The sequence below is a fragment of the Macaca mulatta genome, chromosome 14 (genome assembly GCF_049350105.2).
Source record: "Macaca mulatta isolate MMU2019108-1 chromosome 14, T2T-MMU8v2.0, whole genome shotgun sequence".
Taxonomy (NCBI): domain Eukaryota; kingdom Metazoa; phylum Chordata; class Mammalia; order Primates; family Cercopithecidae; genus Macaca; species Macaca mulatta.
Window position 1 is genome coordinate 54659451 of NC_133419.1, and position 16903 is coordinate 54676353.

Genomic DNA, 16903 nt, shown 5'->3' on the forward strand with positions numbered 1-16903 from the left:
TACCCGAAAGCTGCAACCCACAAAGAGAGTATTTCAGGGAGGGCTGGCCGTTCCCTCCAGGCAACCGTTCAGTGCAGGCGGCCGGGCGTTCCTGCGGGGAGGGCGCCACTGTGATGCAAAGACATCAAGCGGACTTTCTGCTTGCCCGTGGACGCCGCTGTCCCTATCCAGTCCTGTACTGCGGCTCCCCAGACTACTCCGGGCCACCCAAGAGGTCTGGCGGGGTCTGCGCCAGATCAGCGCCCGCTCGTCAGGCTCAGCTCTCCGCACAGCCCAGGCCGGCCAGGCCCCTGGACACTCCGTCGTCGGGTGTGGGGCGGGGAAGCAAAGGGCGAGTTTTCTTCCCAGATTCCAGTGGGAAAACAAGAAAAGGAGGTGGCGGCTGTGTAAACTGTGCCCGGGGTAAGGCCTCCGGGAACAAAAGAGGTAGCGAACGCACAGCAGCCGAGGTTCTGCGTGCTCCTTTGGGGCCACCACGAATCCCCGTTAATCACCCCCATCCGGGCCGAGCGCCAGAAATGATGAAAATGCAGATTCATGGGTTGCACTCCAGCCCTACGGTATCACCAACCGTATCTGGCATTACCCAGGAATCTGCATTCTCGACGAGCGCCCGGGCCGACGGGGCTAGTAAAGTTTGGGAACAATTGCTTCATACCCAGCAGGTCCGCTATCACCAAGGTAGCACGGCCACTGCAGCTGCGGCTGTGTCTACTGCTGGGCTGCGCCTCAACCGACCTTGGTCCTTTCCTTTGGTCCCGCCCCGCTGCTCAGCGCGGATTGGTGGCGGGGTACAAATCTGGCGCTGATTGGGCGGCGGTAGAGTCGCTCGTAAAGACTGTAGGGTTCGGGTCCTCTAGAGTGCTAAATTTATCTTCAGACCAGCGATCGCGCCAGCCGCGAATCGGATATCTGTGGAGATGGCCTAGGCGGTATCCCTGAGCTGAGAGCATCACCCTGTCCCCGAATCCTTCTTTCCTCTGTTTTGTTTTTCATTCCCCTCCCCCTCCAGTCCACGACGACTGGCTGTTGACCCCGTTCAGGCCTCGGTGAAGGTGAGGAGCAGAGCCGCCGCCGCGGCTAAGCGGTGCGCTGTGAAATGGCCGCTTCCTGGAACTGCCTAAAATGGCGGTCGCGGGCTCAGCTGGGGACCGCGGCGCTGCTGTGCAGCCCAGCCGCGGCGAAGACCGTTCTCTTCATCGCTGATGGAGATGAAATAGAGAGATGGTGTTGGGTGCTGAGACGTTTTCATGTGGTCTTTAGCGGAGGCGGCCGCCCGGGGACGCGAGAGGAGTCCTGAGGCAAGGGTGGGCTGCTACTGGTAGGGAGCCCCCCCAGTCGTGGCGGTCTGTGGGCAGCGCGCACCTATGACAGAGAGGAACTGAGGGATAGTTGGCCCTGGCTGCACATCCAGGTGACCGTTTAACAAAGCATTTAGGTGTTGGAAGGAGCATCCTTTCCCGCCTTTCTGGCTGGCCTGCACTCAGATCCTGCCCTCAAATCCTGCCCTCCTGCCCTAAGGGTATTGTTCCCAGCCGGAACCGCCCGAGGGTAGGGGAGAAAGGATTGTGATACCTGTCAGTTTGCCCAGAGGGAGACTACGGAAGTTTTCCGCGCTCTTCAGGGAGTGGAAAGGAAACTTTACTCTCAGAGGAGTAGATTCTTTGTCCTCGAGCAATTCGGGGAAACACCTTTGAAGAGGTGGCGCTAAGGACCTCCTTTCTGAAAACAAAAGCTTCCTACTCGTCTGTGTCTTTCTCTGGCAACGAGGGAGAGGGATCCTAATCTTTTACGTGAACCAGCAGCTCCACAAAGTTCCCCGTTGCAAAATCCAAATGGAGCCTGTGGAAGGAGAATCTGCTTTTTTGCTCCCAATAAGAAGTAGGGCTTTCTGCTGTTGCTAGTATGAGACCCTCGACTTTCTGGCAGTTGTAACCCATTGTTCATTTATTTCTCTGCATAGCCCAACTCCTAGTAACCAGATTTTTTAGTAGTTGGGGAATTAAAAGTATTCAGGAACACACAAGTAATGGCTAGACACATGGGCTATGCAGTCATACTTCTTGGGCTCTGAACTTGGTTTTTCACTTACAAGAGGTGTAGCGAAATATGTTAACCTGGGTGTATCTACCTCTAAAATGGGGTTATTAATAGTCCTTGTCTCTTCATCGATGAGATAGTCTATATGAGGGATTTAGCAGTAATTGGCATACAGTAAAAAATCATCTCTCATTAAACATTGTTTACCTGAGGAGATTGGTTATTGGGGGGCTAAAAATGATTGTAGTGAAAGGATTGTTTCATGTAATAGTTCTATGTATAATTCCATTTTAGATTCAAGGCCTAGTTTTAGAGACATTGATGAGGCTGTACTTTTAAAAATTAGATTTAGTTTTAAGTTCTTGAAAGTGTATTGTTGTTGTTGTTGTTAACGTGTTTCTATGAAGTCAGTAGGTGGGGGGAACATCTCAAAGCAGCCAAATTGCCAGCATATTGAACAGGATGAAAATGTTAGAATTTTTACTATGCTAAGCATCTTCTCTCAGTCCAAGATCTGCATTGCAGTAAAGAATCATTCACACTGCTTAGATCCAGAAAGAATAAACCCTTCTTACGGGTTTATAGTTAGTTCTTGTTACTGTGTCTAATTGTAATTTTTCTCGTTATAGGCTTTTGGTTACTCCCCTTCCCACCCCATTCCTTAATTTTATTCTTTTGAAGAGTGCATTTCAAGCTGCCAAGGTGGAGAGAGGGATTACAGAAAGGAGAACACCTTATTTCAGGTATCTTACCTTCTACCCCTTAATAGGAGAACCATTTTGACTCAGGATCTAACATGAGAATACAAAATTTACTCTATAGCCAGGTTATAAAGTTTAAATCAAAAGTAGCTATACTTGGATAGACATAATTTGTATGCCTTAATTTATAGAGTGAACAGTATTCTTTAGCAATCCTTAGATTGCATTATTCTTTTAATTTTGATTTGTTTTATTATATGAAAAATAAACCTCTTAAATGAGAGTTTATTTTTTTTAGATCCCAGTTAAGTCTTCACCTGTTGTATAAATAGAATGCAGAGTAATTTGTAAAAATATACGTTACTTTCATTGAGTCTTAATTTGGATAATATAAACATTTATATAATTTAAGTCCAGAGAAACAGTACCTAACTTTTGATATACAATTTATTCTTCATTGTTAACATAGCATTTAGGATACAGTAGAATTATGTTTATGTATCTCGTAAAACTTGGAACTGTCTGTGTATTTAATTCACTTCTTCAGAATTGTTGCTAACCCTGAAGGGACTTCAGATACATAATAGTATCAACAACTAATACATCTAATGGCAGTAGGCATCGAAAGCTAAAAGAGATTTCACAATACTACATACCATGAGACAGGGCTGATAAATTGTGGCCCATGCTGTCTGGTTTTGTACGTAAAGTTTTATTGGAACACACCCGTGCCCGTTCTTTCATGTATTGTCTATGGCTGCTGTCATGTTACAACTACACAGTTGAGTAGTTGCAACAGAGACTATATGGCCCTTTACAAAAAAAGCCTGCCAACCCCTGCCATGGGGCGTATTCTTCAAGGTCCCTTTCTTAAAAGTATGTATAACAACTCTTAATAATTTCTTGGCTCAATGATTCCCAAATTATGTTTTATAGAATATAAATATTCTCTAAGTTAATAAATGTTTTGAGAAAAAGATTGAAGCTAATAGTAGTTTTTCTTTATAGTTGATTTTAATATGTTTAAATATGAGATTACTAAACTCATTTCTATAGCTTTTATTTTTATGTGATAATCTACCTTTAAGAAAAGGTGTACCATACCTGAGAGCACCAGGAAGTCGCATGAGAGATCACCTGATACATGAACGTATGATGTTCCATCTGCGCATTGATGGATAGGCAGCATTTAGAAATTAACTGATGTGTTGCTGTATATCATCTCTTTGATGATTGCTCGTCTTCTTTGTATCCTGTCTTAAAGTTTCATCACATTTGCGATACTCAATGTCTGTTCTAAATTAACCATGTTTTGTACCACAAACTCATTGCCCATGGATCTGTTGCTGAAACAAGGAAGTCTTAAACAAGAAGTGGAATCTTTCTGTTATCAGATTGTGTCTGAATCAAATGATCAGAAGGTTGGGATATTACAAAGTGAAGATAAACAGCTGCAACCTTCAGTTTCTAAAAAATCAGAAGGTGAGCTTTCCAGGATTAAATTTATATCCAATTCCAACAAAATAACATTTAGTAAAAAACCAAAAAGAAGAAAATATGATGAAAGTTATTTGTCTTTTGGATTTACTTACTTCGGGAATAGAGATGCACCTCATGCTCAGTGTGTATTATGTAAGAAAATTTTATCGAATAGCTCTTTAGCCCCTAGTAAGCTTCGAAGACATTTGGAAACTAAACATGCTGCATATAAAGACAAAGACATAAGCTTTTTCAAGCAACATCTTGATTCACCTGAAAATAATAAACCCCCAACACCTAAAATTGTGAATACAGATAATGAAAGTGCTACAGAAGCATCATACAATGTAAGTTACCATATAGCATTGAGTGGAGAGGCTCATACTATTGGAGAATTGCTTATCAAACCTTGTGCAAAAGATGTAGTGATGCGGATGTTTGATGAACAATATAGTAAAAAGATAGATGCAGTACAGCTATCAAACAGTACTGTTGCACGTCGAATTAAGGATCTAGCTGCTGACATTGAAGAAGAACTTGTTTGTAGACTGAAAATTTGTGATGGGTTTTCACTGCAACTAGATGAATCAGCTGATGTTTCAGGACTTGCTGTGCTGCTTGTGTTTGTTCGTTATAGGTTTAATAAGTCTATTGAGGAAGACCTACTCCTGTGTGAATCTTTGCAAAGTAATGCTACCGGTGAAGAAATATTCAACTGTGTCAACAGTTTTATGCAGAAACATGAAATTGAATGGGAAAAATGTGTTGATGTTTGTAGTGATGCTTCTAGGGCAATGGATGGGAAAATTGCCGAGGCTGTCACCTTAATAAAATATGTGGCTCCCGAAAGCACCAGTAGTCACTGCCTATTATATAGACATGCACTAGCAGTTAAAATAATGCCTACATCTCTAAAAAATGTGCTAGACCAGGCAGTACAAATCATCAATTATATTAAAGCTCGACCACATCAATCCAGACTATTAAAAATTTTATGTGAGGAAATGGGTGCTCAGCACACAGCACTTCTTCTAAATACAGAGGTGAGGTGGCTTTCTCGAGGTAAAGTTCTTGTGAGACTTTTTGAACTTCGTCGTGAACTTTTGGTTTTCATGGATTCTGCTTTTCGACTATCTGATTGTTTAACAAATTCGTCTTGGCTGCTAAGACTTGCGTATCTTGCAGATATTTTTACTAAATTAAATGAAGTTAATTTGTCAATGCAAGGAAAAAATGTGACTGTTTTTACAGTATTTGATAAAATGTCGTCATTGTTAAGAAAATTGGAATTTTGGGCCTCATCTGTAGAAGAAGAAAACTTTGATTGTTTTCCCACACTCAGTGATTTTTTGACTGAAATTAATTCTACAGTTGATAAAGATATTTGCAGTGCCATTGTGCAGCACCTAAGGGGTTTGCGCTCTACTCTGTTAAAATACTTTCCTGTAACAAATGATAATAATGCTTGGGTTAGAAATCCATTTACAGTTACTGTTAAACCAGTTTCATTAGTAGCACGGGACTATGAGAGCCTGATTGATTTAACATCTGATTCTCAAGTGAAACAGAATTTCAGTGAACTTTCACTAAATGATTTTTGGAGTAGCCTAATTCAGGAATACCCAAGCATTGCAAGGCGTGCAGTGCGTGTACTTCTTCCTTTTGCTACAATGCACCTGTGTGAAACGGGGTTTTCGTATTACGCTGCAACAAAAACAAAATATAGGAAAAGACTTGATGCTGCACCTCATATGCGAATCCGACTTAGCAACATTACACCTAATATTAAGCGGATATGTGATAAAAAGACACAAAAACACTGTTCTCATTAAAATTGGAGGAGTTTGCATGTCTCATGATAACCAAATGTAAGATGAAAATAAAAGATGATTTACTTCATCTCTGGTATTTGGGGGTTTTAAATAAAATAATTCAATTTTTTATACTATTTAGATTTTAAGAAAGCTAAAGAATCAAAAATTTTAAACATATTGTGTTATTGGTATTTCTTTACATTGTAATTGTAAAGGGTTCCATGATCATAACTGGGAAATAGTGATCCACAAGATGAAGTCCCAGTCCCTTAACATCTCTCTTCAGGATCTAATCCCTACCAATCTTTCCCTGTCTACCCTGCAGCTCTCCAATCCCATGGAACTTCTTGCCATTCCCTAAATATATCACACTGTTTTATGGTTTCAGGTCTCAAAAAACGATTCTGTCCCCGTCTTACTTTCTGATAGGCTCCTAATTGCTTCAACACTTTGACTTGTAGGTACTTTCATTCTCTGTATCTTCCTATTTTGATCCTTTTTCACACTTGTATTTAATGTTTGTGTCTGTCTCTACTGTGAACTCCTTGATGGTCTCATGGTTCCCAATGTTTTCAGACCGAGCTCTTATCGAGTCTTATCCAAATCTGTATCTTCATTATGGAGTCTCATCCAAATCTGTATCTTCATTATCTGGAAAAAGGCTTTACTAAATTAGATGCTCAGTAAAGGAAAAAAATGTTGGTGAAAGTGAACCAACAAAAAATGGAAGAGGGGATTTCCTACATTCATTGATTGCTATGGTAGCAGGTGTATGCACTGCTACCCTTTGGGTTTTTTGGCTCACTTATTCTATTAACTAGAGTTCAATGTGGTCATTATGCAGAAGTCATCGAGGAATGTCACAGTTTTATGATTCAGGCTGAACTATTGAGGGAGAGGGGATGAAGTATGAAGAGCATTTTCAGATACTTTGTTTTTTTTCTCAGTTCCTATATAGATTATTGTAAATTCCACATATAGTATAAATTAATGAGACTTTACTGTAGTCAGAGATGCTTAGACCAGAAATCAGTTTGTTTTTATAATACTGTAAATTCCTGACTGAATTTCCTGTCTCTGGGCTACTTTTGCTATGTCACGTCATGCAGTACAGTTCACCAACTCAGTGTTAAATATTTATGTTACTCCTGTAGTCAAGAACTACTGTAGATAACCATTATTTAATCTCATTTGTTGAAACTTCTGTTTTAGGGAGTAGAGGTACCACCCTCCACCATTAAGGCAGAATGTGGTAAAATGACTAGGTTCAAGTACCTACTTTACTTTGTAATGTACAATAATCTGAACTTCTTGAATCTCAGTTGTTTCATCTATAAAATTACAATTATGCCTCCTTTGAAGGGTTGTTATGAAGATTAAATGTGAGTGTATAAATGTAAAGCTCTTAACAGTAGATGATCAGGATAGGTGTACAGCATATATTAGTTCTGTGCCACATCCAACCATGTTCCAGTTAAACTTGAATCTACACTTCACACTTGTAATCTGAATTTTTATTCTCTGGAGACTCAGCAGTTTACCAGACCATGGGACATTTCCTGATCCAAGGCAACAAGATTACACACTTCTAGCCCAGGTTTTTCCCCCTTGTTGCCTTATTAAGCACTTATTTATCTGTGAGGAACTTTATTTTATTTTATTTTATTTATTTTTTCGAGACAGAGTCTTGCTCTGTCACCCAGGCTGGAGTATAGTGGCACGATCTTGGCTCACTGCAACCTCTGCCTCCCGGGTTCAACCAATTCTCGTGCCTCAGCCTCCCTAGTAGCTGGGATTACAAGCATGTCCCACCCCTACCCCCACCCCAGCTAATTTTTGTTTGTTTGTTTGTTTTGATACAGAGTTTCACTCTTTCCCCCATGCTGGAGTGAAGTGGTGTGATCTTGGCTCACTGCAACCTCCATCTCCATCCACCCCGCCCCGCCCCTCCACCAGGTTCAAGAGATTCTCCTGCCTCAACTTCCCGAGAAGCTGGAATTAACAGGCGCATGCCACCACACCCGGCTAATTTTTGTATTTTTAGTAGAGACGGTTTCTCCAACATGATTTCTCCATGTTGGCCAGGCTGGTCCCGAATCTTGACCTCAGGTGATCCACCCACCTCGGCCTCCCAAAGTGCTAAAATTGCAGGCATAAGCCACCACACCTGGCCTAATTTTTGTATTTTTATTAATGACAGGGTTTCACCATGTTGGCCAGGCTGATCTTGAACTCCTGACCTCAGGTGATCTGCCCACCTAGGTCTCCTAAAGTGCTGGGATTACAGGCGTGAGCCACTGCTCCCAGCCTGTCAGGCACTTTGATGGTTGCTTTGTATTTATCTATAATCTTTACAACAATCTCATGGCATTCAGTCATTTTTGGACTTGCCCTAGGTCATAAGTAATTAGCAGAATTTAGTTTAAAATAACTCTCTCCCAAAGAGAGTGCTTTTTCCCATCACTGCCTTCTGAACTTTTCTAAGACTCAAACAGTGACTTGGAAGTACAGCCTGAAACTCCCTACTAGAATCTGGACATTTCTTTGAAGTTTTGCGTGTACTTCTAAATTCACCCAAAATTGACTGTCTAATTTAAAATATGACTGCTTATTTTCTTTTTTTTTTTTTTTTTTTTTTTTTTTTGAGACGGAATCTCGCTCTGTTGCCCAGGCTGGGGTGCAGTGGCCAGATCTCAGCTCACTGCAAGCTCCGCCTCCCGGGTTTATGCCATTCTCCTGCCTCAGCCTCCTGAGTAGCTGGGACTACAGGCGCCTGCCACCTCGCCCAGCTAGTTTTTTGTATTTTTTAGTAGAGACGGGGTTTCACCGTGTTAGCCAGGATGGTCTCGATCTCCTGACCTCGTGATCCGCCCGTCTAGGCCTCCCAAAGTGCTGGGATTACAGGCTTGAGCCACCGCGCCCGGCCTGACTGCTTATTTTCATGTAAAATATAGAGTAAATTGCTGTCAACTACTAATTCCTTAGAAGATGTATCATAATTTCTTGTATATGCTATGCTTTTTATTTATTAGTCCCAAAATTACACCCTAGTTTGAGAAGGATGTACAGTGCCTTAATATCTGTCCAGCATGTACCTCGAGCCTGGTAACTAGACTCGTGATTGCTGACTTTGAGCCATTGATTAGATTATTTGTCCAAGATGTCAGCCTCTTAAAATATAAACCATTCTTGTTTTCCAGTTCTTTTCCCTAATCTCCTTGGAGAGTCTAGATTCCTGCATTTAAGTCCATGTCCATTATTTGGGACCCTGCTGTCTGCTACTAGACCTTTTTAATGCTGACCCTACCCATCTTGGTTCTTGATGCCAACTGTTCACCTCATCTGTAACGTATCAGGACTAAATTATGGATACATGCATGGCTAGTGAGAATGGACTTTTAGCACCTGAAGGTGGGTCTGGTGGACAACAGACAAGTTGAGTTCCAGATAGCAGCTAGTTCTAGATTACCCTAACCTAAATGTAGTTACCGTGAATGCATCCCAAAAAGAGGATTCTTTTCCTTTTTATTTAAACCCTACCTGCCCTTCAGAATTGGCTGCTTATTCTCTAAATAAAACCAAAGGAAACCAAGTAACAAGCACTGCCAGCCTCATTTCCTTCCATACTTCCAAAGCCCTTTGGTTACCCTTCTACCACAGTAATGTCCCTGAGACTAATAGCGAAACATTCTCTGGAGCTGGAGGGAAACCTCTAACAAACCCTTTTACACAAAAGAGAGAACAACTCTTAGAGGAAGAAATGAGTATCATTCCATTTAATAAATGGAAGAGCTATTTGAGGACTAAATTATATTCTCATGGCACCCTCACATGATAGCTACTCTTCCAACTGATGCATAAAACAGTAAAATTCCCCTGATGTGTCCAACCCAAAAGGACTTTCCCACTTTTGATCCCTATATTTACAATAATTGAAATTGCCTTGATTTCTTAATTATAATTATTTCATAAGTTAGTCTTGCCCTATCACCACACATACAAAAATACACCATAAGCTCTTTGTAGCTATGATGGGTCATTCATAAATCTTAGTAAATTTCTAATAATACAAAAAGTAAACAGTGAATTGAGTTTCCTAGCTTAAAAAGTGAAGTATTAAGGTAAAATACAATTCCTACTATATGTAACATTATGAAAATTAACTTTGGCCCAGTGCAGTGGCTCATGCCTGTAATCTCAGCATTTTAGGAAGCCAACATGGGCAGATCACTTGAGCTCACAGGTTCGAGACCAGCCTGGGCCACATGGCAAAGTGCCATCTCTACAAAAAAATACAAAAGTTAGCTGTGGGTGATGATGCATGCCGGTTGCCTTAACCTCTCTTAAATAGATAAGGCAGTAACAAGTTTTTGGTTTTCAGACACTTCAAAAGCAATATTTGTTTTTTTACATCCCAGCTACAGTGCAGTGGCAAAATCATAGTTCACTGTAACCTCACTCACTCCTGGGCTCAAGGTATCCTCCCACCTCAGCCTTCTGAGCAGCTAGGACTGCAGGTATGCACCACCATGCCCAGCTTTTTTTAAATTATTTTTTCAGAGACTAGGTCTTGGTATGTCACCTAGACTGGCCTGGAACTCCTAGCCTCAAGCCATTCTCCTGCCTCAGACTTTCCAAGTGTTGGGATTACAGGCATGAGCTACCAGCCAGCAGCATTTCTTTAATAAATTCACCTGTTGCCTTAAAAATGCAGCTTTGGGCCGGGCGCCGTGGCTCAAGCCTGTAATCCCAGCACTTTGGGAGGCCGAGACGGGCGGATCACGAGGTCAGGAGATCGAGACCATCCTGGCTAACACGGTGAAACCCCCGTCTCTACTAAAAAATACAAAAAAAAAACTAGCCGGGCGAGGTGGCGGGCGCCTGTAGTCCCAGCTACTCGGGAGGCTGAGGCAGGAGAATGGCGGGAACCCGGGAGGCGGAGCTTGCAGTGAGCCGAGATCGCGCCACTGCACTCCAGCCTGGGTGACAGAGCCAGACTCCGTCTCAAAAAAAAAAAAAAAGCCGGGCGCGGTGGCTCACGCCTGTAATCCCAGCACTTTGGGAGGCCGAGGCGGGCGGATCACAAGGTCAGGAGATCGAGACCACGGTGAAACCCCGTCTCTACTAAAAATACAAAAAATTAGCCGGGCACGGTTGTGGGCGCCTGTAGTCCCAGCTACTCGGGAGGCTGAGGCAGGAGAATGGCGTGAACCCGGGAGGCGGAGCTTGCAGTGAGCCGAGATCGCGCCACTGCACTCCAGCCTGGGCGACAAAGCGATACTCCGTCTCAAAAAAAAAAAAAAAAAAAAAAAAAATGCAGCTTTGCTGCCCCAAATGTAAGTCACCTACAGTTCTTGAAAGAATTTGTCAGCTATGTAAACCTAGTTGCCTCTGGAACTTACATGTTTGTTTACCTTTGTTTTTAAAAGTTGGCATAAGTATACTGTTAATTAGTACAATGGAAAGAATTCTTAAGTGGGTGTCAAGAGACGTGTTCTGCTACTAATTAACTGTTTTAAGTAAGTTCACTCTTCTCTCTAGGCCTTAGTTTCTTAAGTGAAAGGTTTTGAACTAGAATGAGCTTTCAGCTTGGCATGGTTGTTCACATCTGTAATCCCAACATTTTGAGAGGCCAAAGGAGGATTCTTTGAGGCCAGAAATAATTCAAGATCAGCCTGGGCAACATAGCAAGACCCGATCTCTAAAAAAAAAAAAAAAAAAAAAAAAAAAAATTGTAATTAACTGAGCATGGTGGCTTGCACCTGTAGTCCTAGCTATTCAGGAGGCTGAGATGGGAAGATTGCTTGAGCCCAGGAGTTCAAGACCAGCCTGGGCAACATGGCTAGACCTTGTCTCGACAAAAATAAAAAAATTAGTGAGGAGTGGTGATGCATGCCTGTGATTCTAGCAACTCAGGAGGTGAGGCAGGAGAGTCACTTGAGCCCAAGAGATAGAGAATGCAATGAGCTGTGATTGCATCACTGCACTCCAGCCTGGGTGACTGAATGAGACCCTGTCTCAAATAAATAAATAAATAAATAAATAAATAAATAAATAAATGGACTGAGTTCTAAAGTTCCTGTCACATAAGATCAAAATTTAAACATAAGTAAAGATTAGGGTGATAAGATGTACACTTTCCACCAACCAAATGATAAAATGTGAGTTTCTCCATCATGGATACTTGTTGGATGGAAGGAATGAAGTACTTTTTTGGAATGGATAAATACTTTGAAATTTAGAAGACATTGGAGGGGAAATGAAAATGTTTGGTTATGACTGTATTGGAATCCAGTAACTAAAGTGTCAAGCAGGCTGTAGTGGAAATTGTGGGCTATCTCCCCAGCATGTATTTTCCTCTTCTAAATCATACTCTGATTTTACTTCAGGTATCCATTCTTTCCCTACATAATCAGAAGCTGACCCTACTCCAGTTTTAGGAGTCAACTTGTTTTGTCTAAGATGGTAGCTTTCAAACTTTTTTTGACGCCAGTCCACAAGTAGATTTTATTCTTGTGATCCAGGTGTGTTTGTGTGTATACACCAAAGTTTCATAAAACAGTACTAACTCGTCATATATTTTATGCAGTTTCAAATTTTATAGTCTAGTTAATTTTTTCAGTAATGGTTATAACCCAAGACTTAATTTCCTAATTCATTCTCAGGTTATGGACCACTGTTTGAAAGACACTGGTGAGTGCAATGCAATTGCCCTTAGAAAAATTGTTGAGAAACCTGGATAAAAGCCTGCTGGAGGTATAGTATTACTCTGACCACAGAATTGGTCCAGGAATAGTATGTGATTCAATACAAACCAGAGAAAAGCAAGGGCAATAGTATGGGGACTTTAAAAAAATATATTTCCTCACTCTTAAGGAAGAGATAAGTGTCCTGTGTATCTGAGAGCAAGAATAATGCCACTCTAGCTGCCCAGCTAGTGGTTAAAGCCACAATACAACGAAGAGGGCAGAGGCCTCATGTGGTAATCTGAGTGCCTACATTTGTCTCTAACTTGCTACAATTTCAGGCATGCTGAAAGAAATATCAAACTTAGACTAAATCTATCTATAGCAACGCCAAGAAACAAAAAAGATGTGTTTGCTCTCAAAGAATTTACATTCTAGTGGGAGAGAGAGACTGTAGTAAGTGCTACAAGGAAATTTTTTCAAAAGAGTAAATGAAGCAGGGTCTTAACTGCGAGTGATCTAAGAAGGTCTTTCCAAGGAAATGAGATTTGAGCTGAGACCTCAGTAATAAGAAGGAGCCAATCAAATGAAGATTGGGGAAAGAATATTCCAGAGGGAAAGAAAGCAAGTACAAATACCCTGATGCAGAAAAGAGTGAGGTATGTCTGAGGAATGCATCATAGAAATTGTCAGTAGGTAGGAAGGATGCAGGGCACTCAGGGTCTTATAGGCCAGTATAAAGAGTTTGGATTTTATTTCAACTGTGTTGGGAAGCCACTGTGGTTCTCAAACACGGGGAATGGGTGGGGGTTAGGTTATTTCCTCTAGGGAGTATTTACAAATGTATGAGGGAATTGAGGGAAGAGCTATTGTAATGAGTATTTTAGACCTGTTAGTATCATATACCCTTTCTTTTGAGAAGCTCAAAACTTTGATGATATTGGGACCCTCAAAACACTTCTGAGGAGATCCAGCAGTTTAAGGACCCCACTTTAGAAAATACATATATTAATTGGAAGATTCTGTATCTTAATTTTAAGACAGGGATCATACTTTGAACCTCTTTTCATCCCACATAGCACCATGTTAGGCTCCTTGAGACTGTTAAATTGGACAACTACCCAAATTTGGGAACATGCAAAATTTCATTGTCATTACCTTTTGTTGTAAAGAAGTGTAGTGCATTGATCAAACAAAAGTCTGTGATCTATAAAAAATGCCCGAATTTGACTTGTTTTGTTTTCGTTTTAGTTGAGTGAAGGCATGAATATTTGCTAAGCCACCTCTAGTAACTCTTCAAGTTGGCTTGCTACCACCGTGTCCTTTTGGCTGTCACAAATCTTTCCCCACTCTTCTGTTCTTTGGGGAAGAGGAACCCAGAATTCTTAATGGGTGGAAGAGCAAAGACTCACCCTTAGGAATTTCACTGTTGGAATTATTTTTTTAATTTTTAAATTCCCTCCAACTTGAATCACTTTGGATCATATGATTTCGACTTCATGTAGCCCCTGTCATCCTGCCCAAAGTGTGTAAGGAACCCTGATCTGAATAATATAGCACTGAGTAAGCTTGGAATAACAGAATAAGATTTTATTTCAAGGCTTTTCTCAATGCTACTAAAACAATAAGGATCACTCTGGATGTCCATTTCCAGAGCACTTCCTAGTTGTTAGGCAATTAATTCTGGAGTAGATTATACAGCCATTTTATAGCTATGGAAGAATCACCTAACCTTCCAGAAGCACTTTGGGACTTTTACAGGAGGCCTTTAAAATGCAAAGTGTTGTTTTTGCTATTCTTAGATGTACAAATGTAAAGGTTAGACATCACTTCTTATATTCTAAGAAGTAAAAAATGGTATATTGTCAAAGTCTCAAGTTTTTGGAATTCTTGACGGATTTTCCCAGGTTCATTCAGTAACATTTATGCACCTTTTTTTCCCCTCCACCAACTGCCTGTTTTGAAAGGCAGGAGTGAAGATGACTGTAGAATACATGTACCTTAACAGAAATTTCACTTTGCAAATACCCATCCCAGCTTTTTAAAATATTTATGGTATATCAAAGCACCATAATTTGACTACTCAGCTGTCATCAGGAACTAAGCCGACATCCCTTTTCATTTTCTTTTTTAATCTCATTTATGTTGAAGAACTAGCCAACATTCCTTTTCAGAAAAAGACTTTGGGGGCAAAAAAAAAAAAAAAAAACCATTTCTGACAGTCATACTGTGTACTTATTTTAGAAAATGAGCTGCTCTCAGGCCTCAGTATCCAGTCAAATATAATATAGAACTCTAGTCTGTTTGGAGTCCCACTACAATAATATTTTCACAATAGACTGACTGCCAGTTATGAAGTTCTCACATTTTTCCTGTATGCATCAAGTAATTCCAGCAATTCCTAAATAGTGCAGCACCCCTGAACTCTACCTATTCTATTTCTGCTTAATTTTGTACTCTAGGAAAAAAGGCAGAATTTCACCAACTAAACTTTATGCAAGAACATGGGAGATAAATAGTGCTTATCAAACCTTTGTTAAGGCTTGAAGTTCAAGACACAAACTCTATTGTGAACATCAATGAACAATTGTTTGGTGTATGTATGGAGCATTTACTTGGTAGTTAGCCAGTCAAACACTGAAACATACAACCATGCCTCTGCCTTGTATTACATCACTGCCAGTGAAATGGACTTAGGAATCTGGACAAAGTTAATGTAGCATTTCCAAGTCATAAAATATTTTAAAACATGCTAATTCAGACTAAAGAAATGTTTAATGAAAAGTTTAAATTGTTATTTCCAATTTTATAGAGTAGAACAGGGGATGTAAGATCTGTGAGGGCAGGAACCTTGACTTACTTATCCACCTCTGTATTCTCAGGGCCTAGAATAATGCCTGTTGCCTAATAGTTCATTAATAGATGTTTAGTATCGATATGTTAGTGGTGGGAAAAGGACTAGGTTTGACTCTGAGCTCTGACACTTTCTCGTGTGGACCCTTGTTCAAGTCACTTGAATTCTCTGACCCTCAGTTTCTTCATCTCTTTTAAGAGGAATAATATGTTATTCTGTGTTTTACGGCCCTGCTCTGAGAATCAAATAATGTAATACATGTAAAATCCCTATATAAAATGTTACAGCATTATTTAAAATCATTATTTTAAGACTAACAATGTTATAACACAATATTGCCTGGTAGAAATTTTTGGTAGACTTAATAATATTTACCATTTTTTGTTTTTGTTTTTTTTTTTTTGATCACATATTGGATGCCAGATGCTTTATATATGTATTTCATTTAATCATGATAACAACTCTGTGAGGTAAGCTATCAACCCCATTTTAGAGATGAAGAAACTAAGGCTATGTGTTAGTTACCTATTGCTTAATAAATTGCTCCAAAACGTAGTGGCTTAAAACGTCAACATTTATTACCTCAGTTTCTAAATGTCAGGAATCAGGTGGAGCTTAGCTTCAGAGTCTGTCACTGGCTGCAATGCAGGTGTTAGCAAGAGCTGCAGTCATTTCAAGACTCCACTAGAGCCGGGCACGGTGGCTTATGCCTGTAATCCCAGCACTTTGGGAGGCCGAGGCGGGCGGATCACGAGGTCAGGAGATCGAGATCATCCTGGCCAACACGGTAAAGCCCCGTCTCTACTAAAAATACAAGATATTAGCCGGGCATGGTGGCGGGGGCCTGTAGTCCCAGCTACTTGGGAGGCTGAGGCAGGAGAATGGCGTGAACCCGGGAGGTGGAGCTTGCAGTGAGCCATGATCGCGCCACTGCACTCCAGCCTGGGTGACAGAGCGAGACTCTGTCTCAAAAAATAAAAATAAATAAATAAATGAAAAGACTCCACTAGGGAAGGATCCACTTCCAAGCTTACTCCTGTTGGCAGGATTCAGTTTTTTGCAGGCTGTTGGAAGTTCCTTGACACGTGGACCTCTACAGGGCAGCTCACAACATTCCAGCAGGCTTCATCGAAGTGAGCAAGTGAGAAAGCACCAGTAAGACCAAAGTCATAATTTTTTGTAACCTAGTTTTGGAGGTGACATCCCACCACTTTTGTTATATTCTATTCATTAAAAGCAAGTCACTAGGTCCAGCCCATATTCAAGGGGAAGGTATTACACAAGGGCATGAATACCAGGAGGCAGAAATGACAGTGAGCCACTTTAGAA

The 16903-nt window shown here is 41.0% G+C and overlaps 1 protein-coding gene and 1 non-coding gene across 6 annotated transcripts in view; both read left to right on the forward strand.

The window, feature by feature from the left end:
• The first annotated feature begins 866 nt into the window (after positions 1-866).
• The window catches only part of LOC705269 (uncharacterized), a 44091-nt gene continuing 28054 nt past the window's right edge, over positions 867-16903 (forward strand). For all 5 annotated transcript variants that reach the window (XR_013404006.1, XR_013404009.1, XR_013404007.1 and 2 more), the window contains exons 1-2: positions 867-1055; positions 2670-2783. This is a non-coding gene — a transcript (uncharacterized LOC705269). The remainder of the gene's footprint in view (positions 1056-2669; positions 2784-16903) is intronic.
• On the forward strand, positions 3836-6119 carry ZBED5 (zinc finger BED-type containing 5). The gene is given in 1 exon segment (XM_077963392.1): positions 3836-6119. A coding segment is annotated over 1 exon segment (2082 nt). The 5' UTR covers positions 3836-3970; the 3' UTR covers positions 6053-6119.